Source organism: Ovis canadensis, chromosome 12, assembly GCF_042477335.2.
Source record: "Ovis canadensis isolate MfBH-ARS-UI-01 breed Bighorn chromosome 12, ARS-UI_OviCan_v2, whole genome shotgun sequence".
In the NCBI taxonomy this organism is placed as follows: Eukaryota; Metazoa; Chordata; class Mammalia; order Artiodactyla; family Bovidae; genus Ovis; species Ovis canadensis.
Genome location: NC_091256.1, coordinates 17,570,961 through 17,588,198, shown reverse-complemented (window position 1 = coordinate 17,588,198; position 17,238 = coordinate 17,570,961). Strand labels below are relative to the sequence as shown.

At 35.0% G+C, this 17,238-nt stretch overlaps 1 protein-coding gene across 5 annotated transcripts in view; it reads right to left on the bottom strand.

Annotated features, from left to right (window-relative positions):
- Positions 1 to 273: 273 nt before the first annotated feature.
- Positions 274 to 17,238, bottom strand: part of KCNT2 (potassium sodium-activated channel subfamily T member 2) — a 445,066-nt gene continuing 428,101 nt past the window's right edge. For 4 of the 5 annotated variants that reach the window (XM_069545283.1, XM_069545284.1, XM_069545285.1 and 1 more), the window contains 2 exons: positions 9,402 to 9,486; positions 274 to 2,890 (listed from right to left, as the gene is read on the bottom strand). In XM_069545283.1, coding sequence (XP_069401384.1) covers positions 2,779 to 2,890; positions 9,402 to 9,486 — 197 coding nt within the window. In that variant the 3' untranslated portion in view covers positions 274 to 2,778. The remainder of the gene's footprint in view (positions 2,891 to 9,401; positions 9,487 to 17,238) is intronic. The other variant, XR_011247634.1, reaches the window with a different exon arrangement.

The window sequence follows — 17,238 nt, the reverse complement described above, 5'->3', positions numbered from 1 at the left end:
TCCTGTTCCTCTCTCTTCATCTCTTTCCCTTTCTACTTTTCCCTCCCTTCTCTTTCCCTCCCTTCCCTCCCTTCACTTCCTCCTCTGTCTCTCTGTCTTTCCTGTCCTTCTTTTCTTAAGTAATTTAACAACTGTTTATTTGTCACTAACTTTTCCAGTGATATCACCTTCATGTTTATATTGGTTTTGAAATATTAAAGTGACAGGAAAAAATACAACTGTGGCAAATCAAAATATACTTTGTTTACACAACTCAAGTTTTACCAAAATAAATGTTTTCATCATCAGAAATAATTTTATTATTTATTTTAAAGCAATGTAACTGGTAGCAAAATGGTACATAGACAATAAACAGAATCAAAGCCCATAGGGTTATAAGAACTAATATTGACTTCATATTCTATTTTCATGTGCAAGTGTAAGTAATTTAAAAAGGCAACCATTTGTTAAAAGGCTTCTATAAGTGTGTTTTTATTTTTTAAATAACAGAAAGAGTAATAAACTATCATCATTATAGCAAGCTGATCTGAATTGTGTTAAATATTAAATTTGGACTAATGTTCATAGTCAAAAATAATTATTTTAAAATTTATGAAACACATTTTTTATTTTTGTAGGAAATATAGTCAGGTCCTACCTAGCGTAAAACCTTAGTCTTGGCAACTGTCATAATGCAAAAATACTCAATTTGAGATATTGGAGGAAAAAGATTTCATAAAACTTTATACTTATTTCTAAACACAACTGTAATGGGTAAAGACATAGCAACTCAAAGAAATATCATACTTAAATTTCAATGTGCAAATATGAAACAAGTTCATTAAATTTATTGTTGTTCTCCATTACATATATTAATTCAATTCTGCCTTCAGTTTGAATAATTTCTATATGACTATGTTTGTCAACTGTATTTCACCTGTGTTTATAACAAATACACATGTATAACCATACCATCTTTGTTTTAAGTTATGTTTCTATTTCCTTGTTTGGTTAAAGAGAATTAAATATAGGGTCTCCCTATTTTAGGGGAAATTCTTGGTGTTCATGTTGTTCTAAAATGAGAGTAATGTAAAATACTAAACAAAAACAACAACAAATAGGCATTTCATACACACAAAGCCAAATTATACAATAGCTGTAATCTATAATTTCACATTTTATATTTTATATTCACAGAATTGGGGGGAATGTTAGAGTTTATTTGTTACCTTTAATCTTATTTTCTTTTCAGTTTATCTGCTTCTTTGTGTAAAGAAATGATACCACATCTCTTTCTAGTTTTAAATGTTCTACCTTCTGTTGAATTAAAATTCAAAGTAAAATTCAGAAAAAAAATTTGGAGCAAAAATATCTTTAAATTTTTTCAGTATCTCTTTCATGGGAATGACAACACATTCCAACTACCTTGCAAACTAAGCTCTGTGTTTTTCAACCTGTTTCCGAAAGGGACTAATGCAACACAGGTAAGAGCGCTGGAGTCACCAAGGGCCACCTTTTCTTTCATAACTGCCCAATTCTGTATGGTCTGCATTCAATGTGAATGGCAAAAACTACCTTTTCTTTTTGGCCACGCCACACAGCTTGCAGGATCTTAGTTCTCTGACCAGAATTAGAACCCAGGCCCTTGGCAGTGAAAGCACAGAAGCCTAACCACTAGACCACCAGGGAATTCCCCCAAGCTTCCTATCTTTATTTTGTATGTTTTCCACACAATGTTCAAGTACAGTTACATTAGATAACAATTTTGATATAGCATTTTTTGGAATACGATTAATGCTAAAAGCATAAAGGAGGACTTCTAATGTTTTAAATTCTTTGTATTCTATAAAAAGCATAATTATGTTTCTTTTAAAGTATCTTTCTATTGAAACATACTGTATAGATATATAAAAAATGTTAAAGCTCAAGATTTTAATGAAAATCTTTACTTAATATTTCAGTTTCAACTCTTGGAGTAAACTTAAATCAACAAATGTGTTTCAAGTATTTTCCCTATGTTAGGTATTCTCTTAGGAGAACAATATGTTAGGAGAACAATACATATTTGCTTTTATACTTTTCTTGGCATACAATGTGTGTCAAACATAAAGTGAGGGAAATTTCACATAGTATTTATTTTTGTTTGTTTTGATTTCTTCAGAGTAATAAAACATGCTATCAACATGGCAAATTCTAAAATGGATATCATATCATATGAAAAGGCAAGGAAAAGGTTAAAAAGACTGAAGGATTCATATTCTAAAGCAAACTATGATTCTTACACAGAAGTCTGCCACATAAATTTGTTTATCTGTGTAGAGAAGACTAGACACAGTATGATGAGCTGTTTATAGAACAGCAATGTAATAGGACACATTTAATTTTAAGAGGAGCAACCATCTTCTACGTCCACTGGGATGCACCAAATATAGTTAGATTTCTAGTTTACTTTCATAAAGCCTTAATACTTTAAAAAAAATTGGCATCTACAGTTTGCATCATTGTCAAACAAGGAACATCAGGTTTAAATTTTTGTGTTCTGATTTAGGTTTTCAAAACCATTCCATTGATGTCTTTCCGATATTCATAGGAGGAGTACCAACAAGCAGTACTTCAAGTTTCAAAATACTCTATACTTCCAGGAGAATAGATTTTTTTAAATATGAGAGAATTGGATATATTCCAACCTAGTCTAGTTCATGCCAGCAATGCTTTTTCTTTCCTAAGATCTAAAGTTGTTTCAAGCAACATCCTTGGAGGGGAAAGAAAAAAAAAAACCAGTTTATTATTTTCTTTTTATCAAAGCTGAGTTTCCTCTCGAGAGTCCTGAACCATGGTGTTGCAGATGCTGTTTTTTCGACTGGGTTCACTGTTGGGTAGGTAAGCCAGTGGATCCGGTCGGATTAAGTATCTAATAAAAGAAAACAAAGTAAATGACTGCAGTAGCAACTAAAGGCAAAGCTCATTCACCCTGACACTTTAGACTCTTACTTAAAGTTTACTTGTTTAGTGTTTATGGTTATCAAAACTGGTCTCTATATAATGTTGGTGGAAGGACTTGCTGTTTATTTGGTCTGTAAATTTTGCAGGGCTTGTATTATTTCTATACCTAAAAACATGAAGATGAATATGGATGAATGATGAATCATTACATTCAATTACAATCCATCACCACGTTCACCTTATCAAACATTTATGTTTTATTCTAGTATTTTGTTGATCTATTCTTTTTTCTTTTGAACTTTTTCTTTTGTATTGTGGTATAGGCGATTAACAACACTGTAATAGTTTCAAGTGAACAAAAAAGGGACTCAGTCATACATGTACATGTATCTATTCTCCCCCAAACCCAGCTGCCACCCAGGCTGCTGCGTAACATTGAGCAGTTCCATGTGCTATACACTAGGTGCTTGTTGGTTATCCATTTTAAATATATTGGTTTATTATTCTTTACTTTGGCTATTTTTCTATCAAGGAGACCTAAATTCTAGCCATGATTATATTACTTGATTGTTCTTAGTTTTATCATTCATAACTGTTAATAATTTGATCAAATTATTTCTATAGACTTTTAAATATTCTATGATTCTAAAAAATCAATGATTTCAGAAATGCTATAAGAACATTATGCATAGATAATATTTTAAATTAATTAACCTAAAATTCAGGTTATGCTATATTAAGCAATTGGACCAAAAATTATCCTTAATTCACTCTATTAATAAATAGGTAAATGTTCATCTGCCAAACTCACAAATTTCAACGTTAGAATTTGTTTCAAGAAGCATGGTTTGCTTCAGACTGCTTAATGATATGAGTGTCTGTTTCTTGAGCTTCTCTAGACTACAAGCTGGATCTGGGGATATGAAAAGCCATACTCTCTGACCCCTGCAGAGGATTTAATTTATGAAGCAGATAAAAGGATGAAAAAGAAATTCCAAACACCACAGAAAGATGAAAAGAACAGGGGACAATGAGGGAATGTTTTACTGAGGGGGTTAGGTTGATGTCAGTCCAGGTAGAAGTGGAGTGGAAATGGGACTGAGAAAAAAGTTCCATCCCAGGGATGACCTTGGCATGTTCAGAAAATGAGTTTGACTTTAGAGGACTGGTTAGACCAGGAAAGGACAGGAGATGAATTCACAAAAGAACCTAGAAAGATGCTAATGAAGGACTTTCAGCTTCAGGATAAGTTTCCATTTCTGTTCTAGAAGCAGTGGGAAGCCATGAGCATTTGGAATTGAGAGGTGGAAAGTGAATACATGTAACACAGCTCCTAAAAGGTTTTGTTCAGATGCAAATGCAATGAGTATTTCATCACTTTGTAATAATGTTAGGAGTCACATAAATAAATGGAGAAACTAACTTAAAAGGGGAACTATAATGAAGATTTGTACTTCTCTTAAAGACCAAAAGGAAGATATTCATAAATATGTCCTTTAATTTGGACATATTTATGAATATTGGATCATAGATGTTCTCTGCTTGATTGACAAAGGCCAAAGCCTTTGACTGTGTGGATCACAATACACTGTGAAAACTCTTAAAGAGATGGGAATACCGGACCACCTGACCTGTCTTCTGAGAAATCTGTATGCAGGTCAAGAAACAATAGTTAGAACTGGGTATGGAACAATGGACTGGTTCCAAATTGGGAAAGGAGTATACCAAGGCTGCATATTGTCACCCTGCTTATTTAACTTCTATGCAGAGTACATCATGTGAAATGCCAGACTGGATGAAGCACAGCTGGAATCAAGATTGCTGGGAGAAACGTCAACAACCTCAGATAAGCAGATGACACCACCTTTATGGCAGAAAGTGAAAAGGAATTAAAAAACCTCTTGATGAAGGTGAAAGAGGAGAGTGAAAAAGCTGGCTTAAAATTCAACATTCAAAAAACAAAGATCATGGTATCCGGTCCCATCACTTCATGGCAAATAGATGGGGAAACAATGGAAACAGTGAGAGGCTTTATTTTCTTGGGCTCCAAAATCACTGCAGACGGTGACTGCAGCCATGAAATTAAAAGACGCTTCCTCCTTGGAAGAAAAGCTATGACGAACTTAGCATATTAAACACCAATACGGTATGCTAATGCATATATATGGAATTTAGAAAGATGGTAATGATAACCCTGTATGTGAGACCGCAAAAGAGACACAGATGTATAGAACAGTCTTTTGGACTCTGTGGGAGAAGGAGAGGGTGGGATGATTTGGGAGAACGTCATTGAAACATGTATAATATCATATAAGAAACGAATCGCCAGTCCAGGTTTGATGCAGGATATAGTATGCTTGGGGCTGGTGCACTGGGATGACCCAGAGGGATGATACGGGGAAGGAAGAGGGAGAGGGGTTCAGGATGAGGAACATGTGTATACCTGTGGTGGATTCATATTGATGTAGGGCAAAACGAATACAATATTGTAAAGTAATTAGCCTCCAATTAAAATAAATAAATTTAAAGTTAATAAAATAAAATAAAAAGCAAAGACATTACTTTGCCAACACAGGTCTGTATAGTCAAAGCTACGGTTTTTTCCAGTAGTCATGTGTGGATGTGAGTGTTAGACCATAAAGAAGGCTGGGCATTGAAGAATTGATGCTTTTGAACTGTGGTGTCGGATAAGACTCTTGAAATTCCCTTGGACTGGAAGGGGATTAAACCAGTCAATCCTAGAGGAAATCAGTCTGACTATTCATTGGAAGGACTGATGCTGAAGCTCAAACTTCAATACTTTGGCCACCTGTTGTGAAGAACTGACTCATTGGAAAAGACCCTGATGCTGGGGAAGATTAAAGGCAGGAGGAGAAGGGGCTTACAGATGATTAGATGGTTGGATGGCATCACCAACTCGATGGACATGAGCTTGAGCAAGCTCCAGAAGTTGGTGATGGACAGGAAAGCCTGGTATGTTGCAGTCCATGGAGTCACAAAGAGTCGGGCAGGACTGAGCAACTGAACTGAACTGATGTCCTTTAATGAAAATGAGAAGAGCAGTTTAAAGCACTGTAGTCTATTTTCTTCTCTCAAACGAAAGTTGAAATTCACGTACTTGGATCTATTGACTGGATGTTGTTATCCATGGGCCTGCTTTATAATTCCTATGAATATCGGTAGCATGGTAGATCAATGAAGAAAACTAAAAATGCCCATTAACCTTTTTATCACCATATCATCTAGTGATTTATGGTTCTTTGAATCAAATTAATGTTGTGCCTTCAATTAAAATGAACTTTTGAATGTGGTTCTTTAGAAAACCATAAAAAGTTTGGGTATAATCTGTTATCCCTTAAATTCATTGATTTAGCTGCAAGAGTCCCCTTCCATATTATAATCACTACTAAACTTATGAGTCTAATAAAACATAAATTTCTTGAATGTGTTTTTTGTACGTCTTGTTGTGGTAGCTTTTTTTTTTTTTTTGCTCCAGTTATACTAAAATTTAATTATCCCAATGCCCAAAATACAAAGCATGGCAAAGGAGTCTTTTTTTTTTAAATAGTAGTCAATTTGATGTTTTAGCTTAAAACTAATACAAATAATAGTATCTAAAAGGCAGAAAATCCCATGCCTATTTTTCCTATATATATTGTAACATCCATATTTTATTTTTATGTTTGAGTTTTAAAAAGTTTCAGGAATTATTTTGGGTTACAAAATCTATTTGATAGAAGGCTAGGTACATATACTCAAAAGGTTAACATGATCTTACAATTTCATGAAATATAATCATGGAAAATAATCATATTAGTCTCAAAAAACTTATGACTCGTTATGGTACAATCACTTTAAAAAATATATATAATTGAAACTTTGAAAAAGAAGCATACAAAAGTTGGGACTACAAGGCCAGACTGGATAACTAATCAAAATTGCCTGATTTTATGGGTCAAAGGAGGAAAGATATGTGTAAATATGGACACAAGAAAAACAATAGTTTTATCACATTTTAATTATATACGAAGTGCAGTCTCCAGAATGCACAGTTGAAAGCCAGGTGCATCACAAATAAGATATTTTCATCTAACTTAAAGTGCTCCATAAATTCATCATCACCACTGGATATAAATTTTGACAGCCGCCTTAAGACAATTAGCAGCTGGAATTATCATCATCTGATTCCTCAAAGTTCTAATATTTTAACTATCAGATGGCAAAAAGAAAAAAAAACATTATTATGTTTTTTGCTAGTTGTATCTTTGATGCCTTATATAAAATCTTTTCACACTGTTTTGGGTCAGAGTTACTCCTGCTGATATTATTTTTCTGAGAAGTTTCTGAAGCACATTCATCTTTTGGCCCTAAAACTGAGTAGTAACTCAATAGGCCAACATTCATTCTTCTACTTTTTCTTCTTTAAGTATCTTATCTTTAAAAACTGATTTTTTTAAGTTTCATTCATTTAGAAGATGAAAAAAATAACTAATTTCTACGTAGAACTAGCTTCTTTCCAAAGCTCAGCATTATATCCCCGTAAGCTTTCTAGACATTTCCATTAGTGCATTGAACAATGTACTGAAACCCCAGCTGCTCATCTCTCTCCTCCTCACCCAAAGACTGCTCTTTCTGCTTGGAAAAGTGCCTCACCATCCTGACTTGTTTCAGTTAAAGAGTAATTTTTTTTTTCAACCTCATAGATTCTAACTCTTAAAACCATGCGAGAGCCATTATTTTCCAATTCCCAGAACAATAAACAAGTCTTAAACTTTGCCTCCATAAATTTATTCCATAGGCTTTGCCTCCATAAATTTATTCCATAGGCTTTTGCTTTTACAACCCTCATCCAGATGTTATGACAGAATCTTATCTCTATCCTGCCAATCAATTCCATTGCTTCCTAGACAGCTCTTTCAAAAAAAAGAAAAAAGAACCCTTTCAATCCCAGCTGAAATCTCCCAGAAAACTGGCAATATCTACAAGTAGGCTTCTAACTGCTAGCATATTATTAATACCAACTTTAGTTCTAAACCACTTGGCATGGATCCACTTTATGCTCTGCCTCACAGAATGTCCTCACACTTCCTAGTCACTGGCCTTATTGCTTATTTTCCTGGTTATAGACACACACACTTCCTGTGGACCTAACAACCACCAATTCTTTTGAATCTTTGGCATTGGTTTTATGTCACTAATACAATCTGGAGTTAACTACCTTGTGTAAGCAGGACTTGGTCTAGAAAATCCTTAGAACCATGGATCTTGGGAGCAGCTTCTCATAAGGAATTTCTCTCCTAGGCTTACATCAACAGCTGTCAAAATGACTTCTATAATTTTGCTACTTTCTTACTCATATAACCAAATGCTCTTATTACCTAGAAGATTGAGTATAAATTCTTTATTTTCTAATCTAAGGTCCTTCCAAAGTCAGGCTTAATATGTTTCCAATACTGCAAAGAACTGACTCATTTGAAAAGACCCTGATGCTGGGAAAGACTGAAGGCAGGAGGGGAAAGAGATGACAGAGGATGAGATGGTTGGATGGCATCATCGACTAAATATACATGAGTCTGAGTAGGCTCTAGGAGTTGGTGATGGACAGGGAAGTCTGCGTGCTGCAGTCCATGGGGTCGCAAAGAGTTGGCCACAACTGAACTGAACTGAACTAAATCGATATTCAGTTTAACTAGTTATTAGCAATGCAAATGCTAACAATACAAAGCTTTTAGTCTGGTCACACTAGGCTCTGTAGTATTGCCAGTTGGCACATACTATATAATGCCCAGGTACTGCCTTTTCTCAAGCCATCTCCCCGTTCTGGAATGTTCTCTCCTCTCTACCTGCACAAATCCTATCTACCCTAAGAGTCTAGTTCAAGTCCTCCATCATTATAATCAGAGTAACTCACAATAATGCCTTCTTTTCTGAGTTTAGAAAAACACTATCTCATTTAATCCATGCTTAACTCATGTGACAAAGTCATGCTATATAGACCACACTTTTAAAGCAGCACTTTAACACTTTTATTAACATGCATAATACAAATTACTACCATAGACCCTTTCCTAATAAAGACTTTGACCAATTTTACCTTGGCTTTGAAAGGTCTAAGGGATTTAGAATTAGCTAGTGTGGTATAGTTTAGGTTTTCCTTTGAACTTCTTTCTTTTTTTTCATTTCACAGATTTTCTATCATTTGTCCAAATGTATATTTGCTCAATATATTGAAAACAAAATTCAAGCTGTTTTCTATACCTCTGCCATCCTATGATGCTTTTGTATAGTACGACACACAGTAATACACAATGCAGTGCACAAAATGCGTTTGTTTATTGAACACCAAAATTAGACTTCGATTTTCTAAGTATTTATATCACAAGAACAATATGGGGCTTTATGGGGGAATAAAAATATAAAAATAAATAAATTTGTGGTTTTCTGAAAACACAGGCCTTATGTGAGATACGTCAACTTACACAACATCATTCAGCTCCAGTCTGGTGTCTGGAGATGGGTTTATCAGGATGTAGGAGAGGGTATTTTGATGATCATTCATTTCATCTAGAAGATAAATCAATGCCAAGTTAGTTATACCACTTACAGAAAATTATGGGAATTACTGCAGAGCATCTCACCTTCAAACCACACAGCTGTCCATAATAACTTGCTATAGTTTCCCCACAGCGTGACTGTTTCTATAACTTTGACTGTTTTCAAATCGCTGTCACTGGAAATATCCGACAGGCACTCATTTTCTGTTACAATAGATGTTTGAAAAATACAGTATCTAATTCTGTTCACAACAACAACAGTCACACGCTACCTTGTAAGCTATCACGCTAATGCTTTTTGTAAGTCTAAAAAAGTATTTCTAATATAGAAATGGCTACACAGGATGTTTACTAGATTTGCTATGCTTTAATAATTATAAAAAATTGTGGTTATAGACAACGTGTACCCCAATGTTCATCGCAGCACTGTTTATAATAGCCAGGACATGGAAGCAACCTAGATGCCCATCAGCAGATGAATGGATAAGAAAGCTGTGGTACATATACACTATGGAGTATTACTCAGCCAATAAAAAGAATACATTTGAATCAGTTCTAATGAGGTGGATGAAACTGGAGCCTATTATACAGAGTGAAGTAAGCCAGAAAGAAAAACACCAATACAGAATACTAATACATATATATGGAATTTAGAAAGATGGTAATGATAACCCTGTATACGAGACAGCAAAAGAGACACAGATGTATAGAACAGTCTTTTGGACTCTGTGGAAGAGGGAGAGGGTGGGATGATTTGGGAGAATGGCATTGAAACATGTATAACATCATATAAGAAACAAATCGCCAGTCCAGGTTTGATGCAGGATACAGGATGCTTGCGGCTGGTGCACTGGGATGACCCAGAGGGATGGTACGGGGAGGGAGGTGGGAGGGGGGTTCAGGATGGGGAACACGTGTACACCCGTGGAGGATACATATTGATGTATGGCAAAACCAACATAATATTGTAAGGTAATTAGCCTCCAATTAAAATAAGTAAATTTAAATTAAAAAAAAAAAAGAAAAATTAACTGTATAGGTCTTCCTCCAAAGAAAAAAAAAATTGTGGTTATAGATTGCCATCCCAGACAGGAACACTTATATGGAATATAGTGTGAAAAAAATCATCTAATGACATTGTGTTTTAAAAAACACAACAGATATGTATCTAAATAGCATGAAAACCCTAAGTACATTTGACTTCCTTACATAATATGTCTGATATAAAACATGGTATTCTGGAAGAATGCAGAGTTCTGTGGATCAGATTCAACTGGAAGTTTCCACGGGAGTGTGACACTGGATCGTTTGCTTTTTCTCTGAAACAATTCATATTCTAAAAACAAACAGCTGTGCCCTCTAAGTTTTGTCAATTCACTCTGAAGACATCATCAGACTTCACCTTTGGAGAGTTGACTTGACATTGGAAAGGAAAATAAAACAGCTTTGGGACTGAGGTTTTACAGTTTCAAGACTACTAGAAGGTGTAAATACAGAGGCTTGGGGATACACAGTCAATAAATATTAATCCTCCTAAGGGTAAAGATTTTAAGCTGGAAGGGCACTGTTTCAAAACCTGCTCTAGAGCCACAGTCCTCTCCAGCTACTTCAGTTAAGATAAGGTTGGCTCCTAAAAATGGTACTAAAATTTCCAGTTTCATCCAGAAATCTAAAACTATATTTCATACCAATAGGGATACATCAACATGAAAATAACTGCATAAAATTAAAGATGATTTTTAGGCCAATACAGATGATTCTAATAATTTTCTACACTGGAAAATATATATTATTTTCATAAAATAATATCTACCACAATGTGCTTCTAATTAGAAACCTGTCACTGGACTGTGAAAGATAGTATTTTCAGTTATGATCTTTCAAGTTGATATGCAGATGTGACATTTTTAAGTCTATAAATGAAAATTTTTATCTTACAAGGAAGTTAGACTGCAATATAATTGAAGTCTCCAGTAAATTTGCCAGTAAAATTATTATAATCATGAGATTATCAAATTAATATTCAAATAAAGGAATATACTCAATTGCATAACCCCAAGGCAGACACAAGGGATTGTATCCTGCCATGGGGATAAGGTTACAGCAAAATAGAGAATGCCCTGTGAAATCTGAAATTCAGACTAAAAATTAACAAGTTTAAGCATATTTATGTACCAAATATTGAATGTAACATGCTCATACTAAAAATCATTTGTTGTTTATCTGAAATTCAAATTTAACTAGACATGCTCTATTTCTTTTGGCTAAATCTGCCAATCATACTAGGGGGTGTGTGGTTACGGCTAATTCAAAATGCTGGAGCTTGGAATTCCAATGAGCATATAACAAGCTTACTCCAAATAAGGTGCGATTTCACCTCAAAGCATATTGTACTGGCAGGAGATGACCAAAATCCTTTTTTTATACAGAAAGCAAGTTTGACGTATGCATTCTTCTTGAAAAATTTCTCCTGTGTATGAGTTTTCACATAGGCTAAACAAAATAGCAGCAGTTAATACTGCATCCTGGAGACTGAAGCGTGACGCCCTGAAACATAACAGGTCATTAGAAAATCTGCACCTCATTTGGTTCTCAACTACCATCTAGTTGATAACCTGAAAAAGTAAAATAAATACATTTCTGTACAAATTCCAAAAGGTTTTGGAAAGACCTTATTTATTTAGTTTCATTTTAATTGTTGAATATACTACTTTAAGAGTGCTTCAGCGGTAAGGAACCCATCTGTCCACGCAGGAGACAGTCAGAAGATCCCCTAGGGGAGGGAATGGCGACCCACTCCAGTATTCTTGCCTGGGAAATCCCATGGACAGGGGAGCCTGGAGGGCTACAGTCCAGTCCATGGGGGTCACAAAGAGTCAGACACGACTCAGCAACTGAGCACGCATACTACTTTAAGCTTAAAGGTACTTCACCTGAAGTAATATCTGAGATTGAAGAAACATGTATTGAACATATTATCTGATTTAAAAATAAGTATGGTTTTCAATTTTGCTGCCATCCTCTAGTACCCCCAAATGACTTACAGGAGGCATTTTTATCATTAGTTGATGATCATAATTTAGCACAGGATTTTCGTTATTTTGTTCTCCAGTTTGCTCATTTAATAATGTTAACTAGGCATGACTGTGCTTCCCTGGTGGCTCAGATGGTAAAGAATCTGCCTGTAATGTGAGAAACTTAGGTTCGGTCCCCGGAGAAGGGAATGGTTACCCACTCCAGTATTCTCACCTGGAGAATTCCATGGACAGAGGAGCCTGGCGGGGTACAGTCCATGGGGTCGCAAAGAGACACAACTGAGGGAATTTCACTTTCACTTTCAGGTATGATTCAGTTCAGTTCAGTAGCTCAGTCGTGTCTGACTCTTTGTGACCCCATGAATCGCAGCACGTCAGGCCTCCCTGTCCATCACCAACTCCCGAGTTCACTCAGACTCACATCCATCGCGTCAGTGATACCATCCAGCCATCTCATCCTCTGTCGTCCCCTTCTCCTCCTGCCCCCAATCCCTCCCAGCATCAAAGTCTTTTCCAATGAGTCAACTCTTCTCACGAGGTGGCCAAAGTACTGGAGTTTCAGCTTTAGCATCATTCCTTCCAAAGAAATCCCAGGGCTGATCTCCTTCAGAATGGACTGGTTGGATCTCCTTGCAGTCCAAGGGACTCTCAAAAGTCTTCACCAACACCACAGTTCAAACGCATCAATTCTTTGACGCTCAGCCTTCTTCACAGTCCAACACTCACATCCATACATGACCACAGGGAAAACCATAGCCTTGACTAGACGGACCTTAGTCGGCCAAGTAATGTCTCTGCTTTTGAATATATTATCTAGGCAGGTATGATTAGTCACAAATAATCCTAAATCTGGAGACAACAATGAACAAGACAGGCCAAGTCTACAGATTCACCTATAACAAGTTAGCTGTACTTTCTATATGATTTTAAGCATATTATTTGAGTTATCTTAGGATATTAATATCCTGTTGAAATTCACTAATTTCAAATGCACATGCAATGAGTTTTGACACTGCATAGAATAGTGCAACTTCTACCATAATTATGACACAGAACATTTCTATAATGACAAAAAGTTCCCTCCTGATCTTTTGCAGGTAATTCCTTCCTTTCATGCCCCATCCTTGGAATCACTGATTTCTAGAAACATTCACTCTCCAAGGATCTTACAGTGTGTTTCTGTAAGGCTTTATTTCCCCTTCGTGAAATCATTTTGTTAAGTATCCAAGCTGTTGCATGGATCTACTTTATTTTTTTTTAATTTTTAATTTTTACTTTATTTTACTTTACAATACTGTATTGGTTTTGCCATACATTGACATGAATCCACCACGGGTGTATATTAATACAGTCATTCAAGTTTTTGTTAGAATTGTGGTTACATAAAATATAATTATATGCTTTTATTTTTAATCTATTTCTTTCTTTACATTTTAAGTGTTTCTTTTAGACAACATAAAGCTGGGTATTGCTTTTTTTAATCCCGTCTGATGACTTCTGCCTCTTAATTGAAATGTTTGAAAAGTGAAAGTGCAGTCTCTCAATTGTGTCCAACTCTTTGCAACCCTGTGGACTGTAGCCTACAAGGCTCCTCCGTCCATGGGATTCTCCAGGCAAGAATACTGCAGTGGGTTGCCATTTCCTTCTCCAGGGGATCTTCTCGACCCAGGGATCAAACCCAGGTCTCCTGCATTGGAGGCAGACATTTTAACCTCTGAGCCATCAGAGAAGATAGTTGAAATATTTAACCCATTTATATGTAATATAAATATTAATATGGTTGCTGCCACGTGCATATCTTTGATACCCTGTGGACCGCAGCACGACAGGCTTCCCTGGTATGAAGTATCAATATAGCAGGATTTAAATCTACCGTCTTGCAGTTGTATTTCACTTGTTCCAGATGTTCTTTGTGCCTCTCTCTTTTCTCTCTGCCTTCTTTGGATTAATTGAGGTTTTACATAGTTCTTCTTATAATCAGTCTGTTTTATTTGAAACATTGGTTATCAGTTATATCTCTTTGGTTTTCCTTTTTTGTAGCTTGTCTAGGTCATTAGTTGGCAATTGCTTTTAAAAGAACCAAATAGTTAATATTTCAGACTTTTCAGGCCATATGAGCTTTGCTGTACTTAAACTTTTTCAACTGGAAAGTGGAGGCAGCCATAGAAAATGCAAATATCAGTAAGAATGATTGCTTTTATTTTTTCCAGAAACTGGCATGCTACCACCCTGTCCCTTGCTCTAAAGCTTAAATACACAGCTTTAATTTTTCAGTGTCTACTCTTAAATAGCACATCACTTTACATGTAATTTTACAAACTTGCATGTGTGCTAAGTCACTCCAGTCATGTCTGACTTTTCGCACCCCTATGAACTGTGCCTTCAGGCTCCTCTGTCCATGTGATTCTCCAGGCAAGTGTACTGGAGTGAGTTGCATGCACTCCTCCAGGGGATCTTCCCCAACCAGGGACTGAACCCATATCTCTTACGTCTCCTGCATTGGCACGCAGGTTCTTTACCAACAGCACCAACTGGGAAGCCCTTAACAACTTTACTATATTTTATTTCTTCCTTATTATTTATTATTGCCACACATTTTGCTTCTATATATATCTTATAAGCCTTATAATGTTTGTCATAAATGGTGAATTATTTTTGAACAAAATTTTAAAAATAGAAATGTATCTTTTACATTTGCCCATATGCTTATTTTGTTTAGATCTAAATTTCCACTGGCATTATTTTTCTTCTATTTAAGAATTTCTTTTAACAATTTCTTTCATCCTGAGAGCTGTTGTTGACAAATTTTCTCAGCTTTTGCTTTTTAAAACTGTCCTTATTTGCTTTTAGTTCAGAAAGATATTTTTACTCTGTATGGTGTATTAGGTAGACTATTTTTTTCAGTACTAGAAACAAGTTTCTCAGTTGTGATTTGGTTTGAGAAGTTTCTGACATGAAGGTGTCTACTGTCCTTATGTTTGGCTCTTCCCTATGAAATGTCTTTTTCCTTCTGCTCCTTTTGAGGTATTTTATCATTGACTTCCAGCATTTTTTTAATATTGTGTCTTGGCATTATTTTATTTGTTATATTTATATTCCTTGAGCTTCACTGAGCTTCTGAGATCTTGAATAGGGTTCCCACCAAATTTGGACAAAAAAATGTTGATCATTAGTTCTTCAAATATCCACTCTCTTCCTCCTGTTACTCCAATTATGAAATTACTCCACATTATACCACGTGCAGCTAGCACCACTTTTTCAAGGCTTTTGCTTTTCCTTTTCTTCTCTATTCTGCATTTTGGATAGTCTATTGCTATGGCTTTATGTTCACTGATGTTTTTATTCTGCAATAGTTATTTTTATGTAAATCCCATGCAATACACATTTTAATTGGAAAATATATATTTTCCAAGTAAAATATGGAAAAGTAAAGTATTACAAATACTAACCTATATGAGCTTCATGTCTTCAATTTTTCTCCTTATCATTCTGTTTTCATCTACCATGTTGAACATATAGATCATATCATATTATAATAACTATCTTAACATTCATATTTTATGAATCTGTTTCTGTTGACTGATTTTTTTTTTCTGCTGGTACTGGTCATATTTTCTTGTTTGGGGTGCATTGACATGACTTCCAGCCTGTAAAAGGCCTAAATCATTTGTTAACCTTTTCTCGGGTAACAAAGTTATATGCCAATTCTTCCCAACACATGTACACTATTGGTTTATCTTTTCCTAGTTGTTTAAATTGAGGCTATAAACAATCATCGTAATTGGAAACTTCTTCTTGCTGTTTCAATGCATTTAGAAAGCTCATTTTTGCTCTCATTGACTATTTATACAAACTGATAATAAAATGCTGAACTCATAAGAAGTTGAAAGTAAATGTTCATTCAACTAATTAAATTTTTTCTCAATGACAAAAATATTTTATTTTATTCAAATGTACACATTTTTCTTAGACATATGCCAAAGCACAATATTTGATTTCCAGGTGTAAGGATAAAATACATGTATTATTAAGTACAATTAAGGTAACCGTGGAGTTAAATTATGTAAAAATATTGACATCATTGAGAAGTTAATGCTCTGGGAAGGTTATGATACAACTCCATGAAACAAAACTTTACAGTTTTACTTTAGGGAGATATGGAAAATTCACTGCAGAAATAATTGCATTTATCATAAATCATTATCAGCTCAGCAGTTACCTCTTTTGAAAGCTTCATTACTTCATCTATTAAGGAAACTGTTGAGTTTGTTTCTTTCTATTAACATTCCATATACGGAATGAGATTAACATAAAACCCCAGGTTTTATCCTCCTGTGTCTGCCTCCTTGTGAGAATGGGTCAGTTCTGGAAATACAGAATAACACAAAATTGTCTACTTTCTGGAAATCTATACTGGCAGTATAATGACTGCACATATCAATACTATTTTACTCATACTGTGAAATGGTGAATTATATATTTCAAAAAACAGTAAAACTTCAGTATTTGTCAGTTTCTTTTGAAATAAAAAATTATTATTGAAGTCATTATAGTGATCTCAGATACTTATATTATCCCTCCCATGTGCTAAACGTTATAAAATATTTTAGAAGAATATCTAACTTTGGTGCCTTTCCCTCTTTGGTAATGTTTCAGGACAAATTTATAACCTTTTACTAGAAAATGTACTTGACCTATTGATTAGAATTTGGGGGAATTTTTAATGA